This window comes from Penaeus monodon, chromosome 22, assembly GCF_015228065.2.
Source record: "Penaeus monodon isolate SGIC_2016 chromosome 22, NSTDA_Pmon_1, whole genome shotgun sequence".
NCBI lineage: Eukaryota > Metazoa > Arthropoda > Malacostraca > Decapoda > Penaeidae > Penaeus > Penaeus monodon.
In genome coordinates, this window is record NC_051407.1 from 7,702,297 (window position 1) to 7,703,260 (window position 964).

Genomic DNA, 964 nt, shown 5'->3' on the forward strand with positions numbered 1-964 from the left:
ATCGACACCTCCTAGAACCTGACCACCGGTTGTAGCAGCAGAGTTAAGAGCAGTTTCAAGGTCTACTCCTAAGGGAAGGGTTGGATTCTCGCCATCTTGGTAGTTAACGAAATATATCTCGGGATCAGCTTGTGGCTGAGCTGGTACTTCGATCACTCGCTGAGCTTGTTCTTCTTGCTTGTTGAGTACGTACACAATGTTGTTCTGCCTTGGTGGAGGAAGTACGATGGGGTCAGGTGCAGGTGCTTCCTCGGGAAGGCGCACGAACAAGATGTTGTGGTCCACTGCTGGAGGAGGAATACTAGGTGCTGGACCAACGGGTCTCTCTTGTTCAGGAACATTGAATACGTAGACCTTTCTTGTAACTTCAGGAGTTACACATGTCCCATCCACATGAAGGACTTCTCCCTCCCGGCATCCAGTCGTTGTACCTCCTCCATTGACGAGGTCTCCACCGGCCCCCGCGGCACCAGCAGTAAATCCAGGACCACTAGCAAGCCCGGCACCAGAGGGTACTCCTAAGTTGTACCCTTGAGGTGCCGCAGAGGCAGTAACTACGAGGATTAACAGTAGACCCTGTTATAAATTAATTTAGTTAGTTAAGGTGTTTCTCAATGATTTTGATGTATTTTCACGTAAAATCGTTTTTAGATACTGTAAATAACTTTAAATACATATTTTACTAATTTCTATATGGTACTTCGACACTTTGAAGTCTATAAATTAGACATACGGTGAATTTCATGTCGGATGAGACTGTGTGAGGATGCGAGATACCAAAGTCCTTTTATATGTAGATCCTTTCTCTAGTAACCTTCATCTGAACCAGTTCAAACATAAACAGTCATCTTCAGTCAAAAAAAGAAAGAAAAAATTGCCTTTTATAAATTCTAAATGCCTAGTTTTTGGAAATATTGCTAATCATCGTTTCACTCGTCTACGATTAGCACCTAATGGGTGTAGT

At 43.6% G+C, this 964-nt stretch overlaps 1 protein-coding gene across 1 annotated transcript in view; it reads right to left on the minus strand.

Annotated features, from left to right (window-relative positions):
- Positions 1-964, minus strand: part of LOC119587287 — a 1,854-nt gene that overhangs the window by 243 nt on the left and 647 nt on the right. Inside the window, exons 2-3 of the mRNA XM_037936039.1 lie at positions 701-716; positions 1-576 (exon numbers count right to left, since the gene is read on the minus strand). The exon at positions 1-576 is cut by the window's left edge and continues 243 nt beyond it. Of these exons, the coding sequence (XP_037791967.1) occupies positions 1-576; positions 701-716 (592 nt within the window). The remainder of the gene's footprint in view (positions 577-700; positions 717-964) is intronic.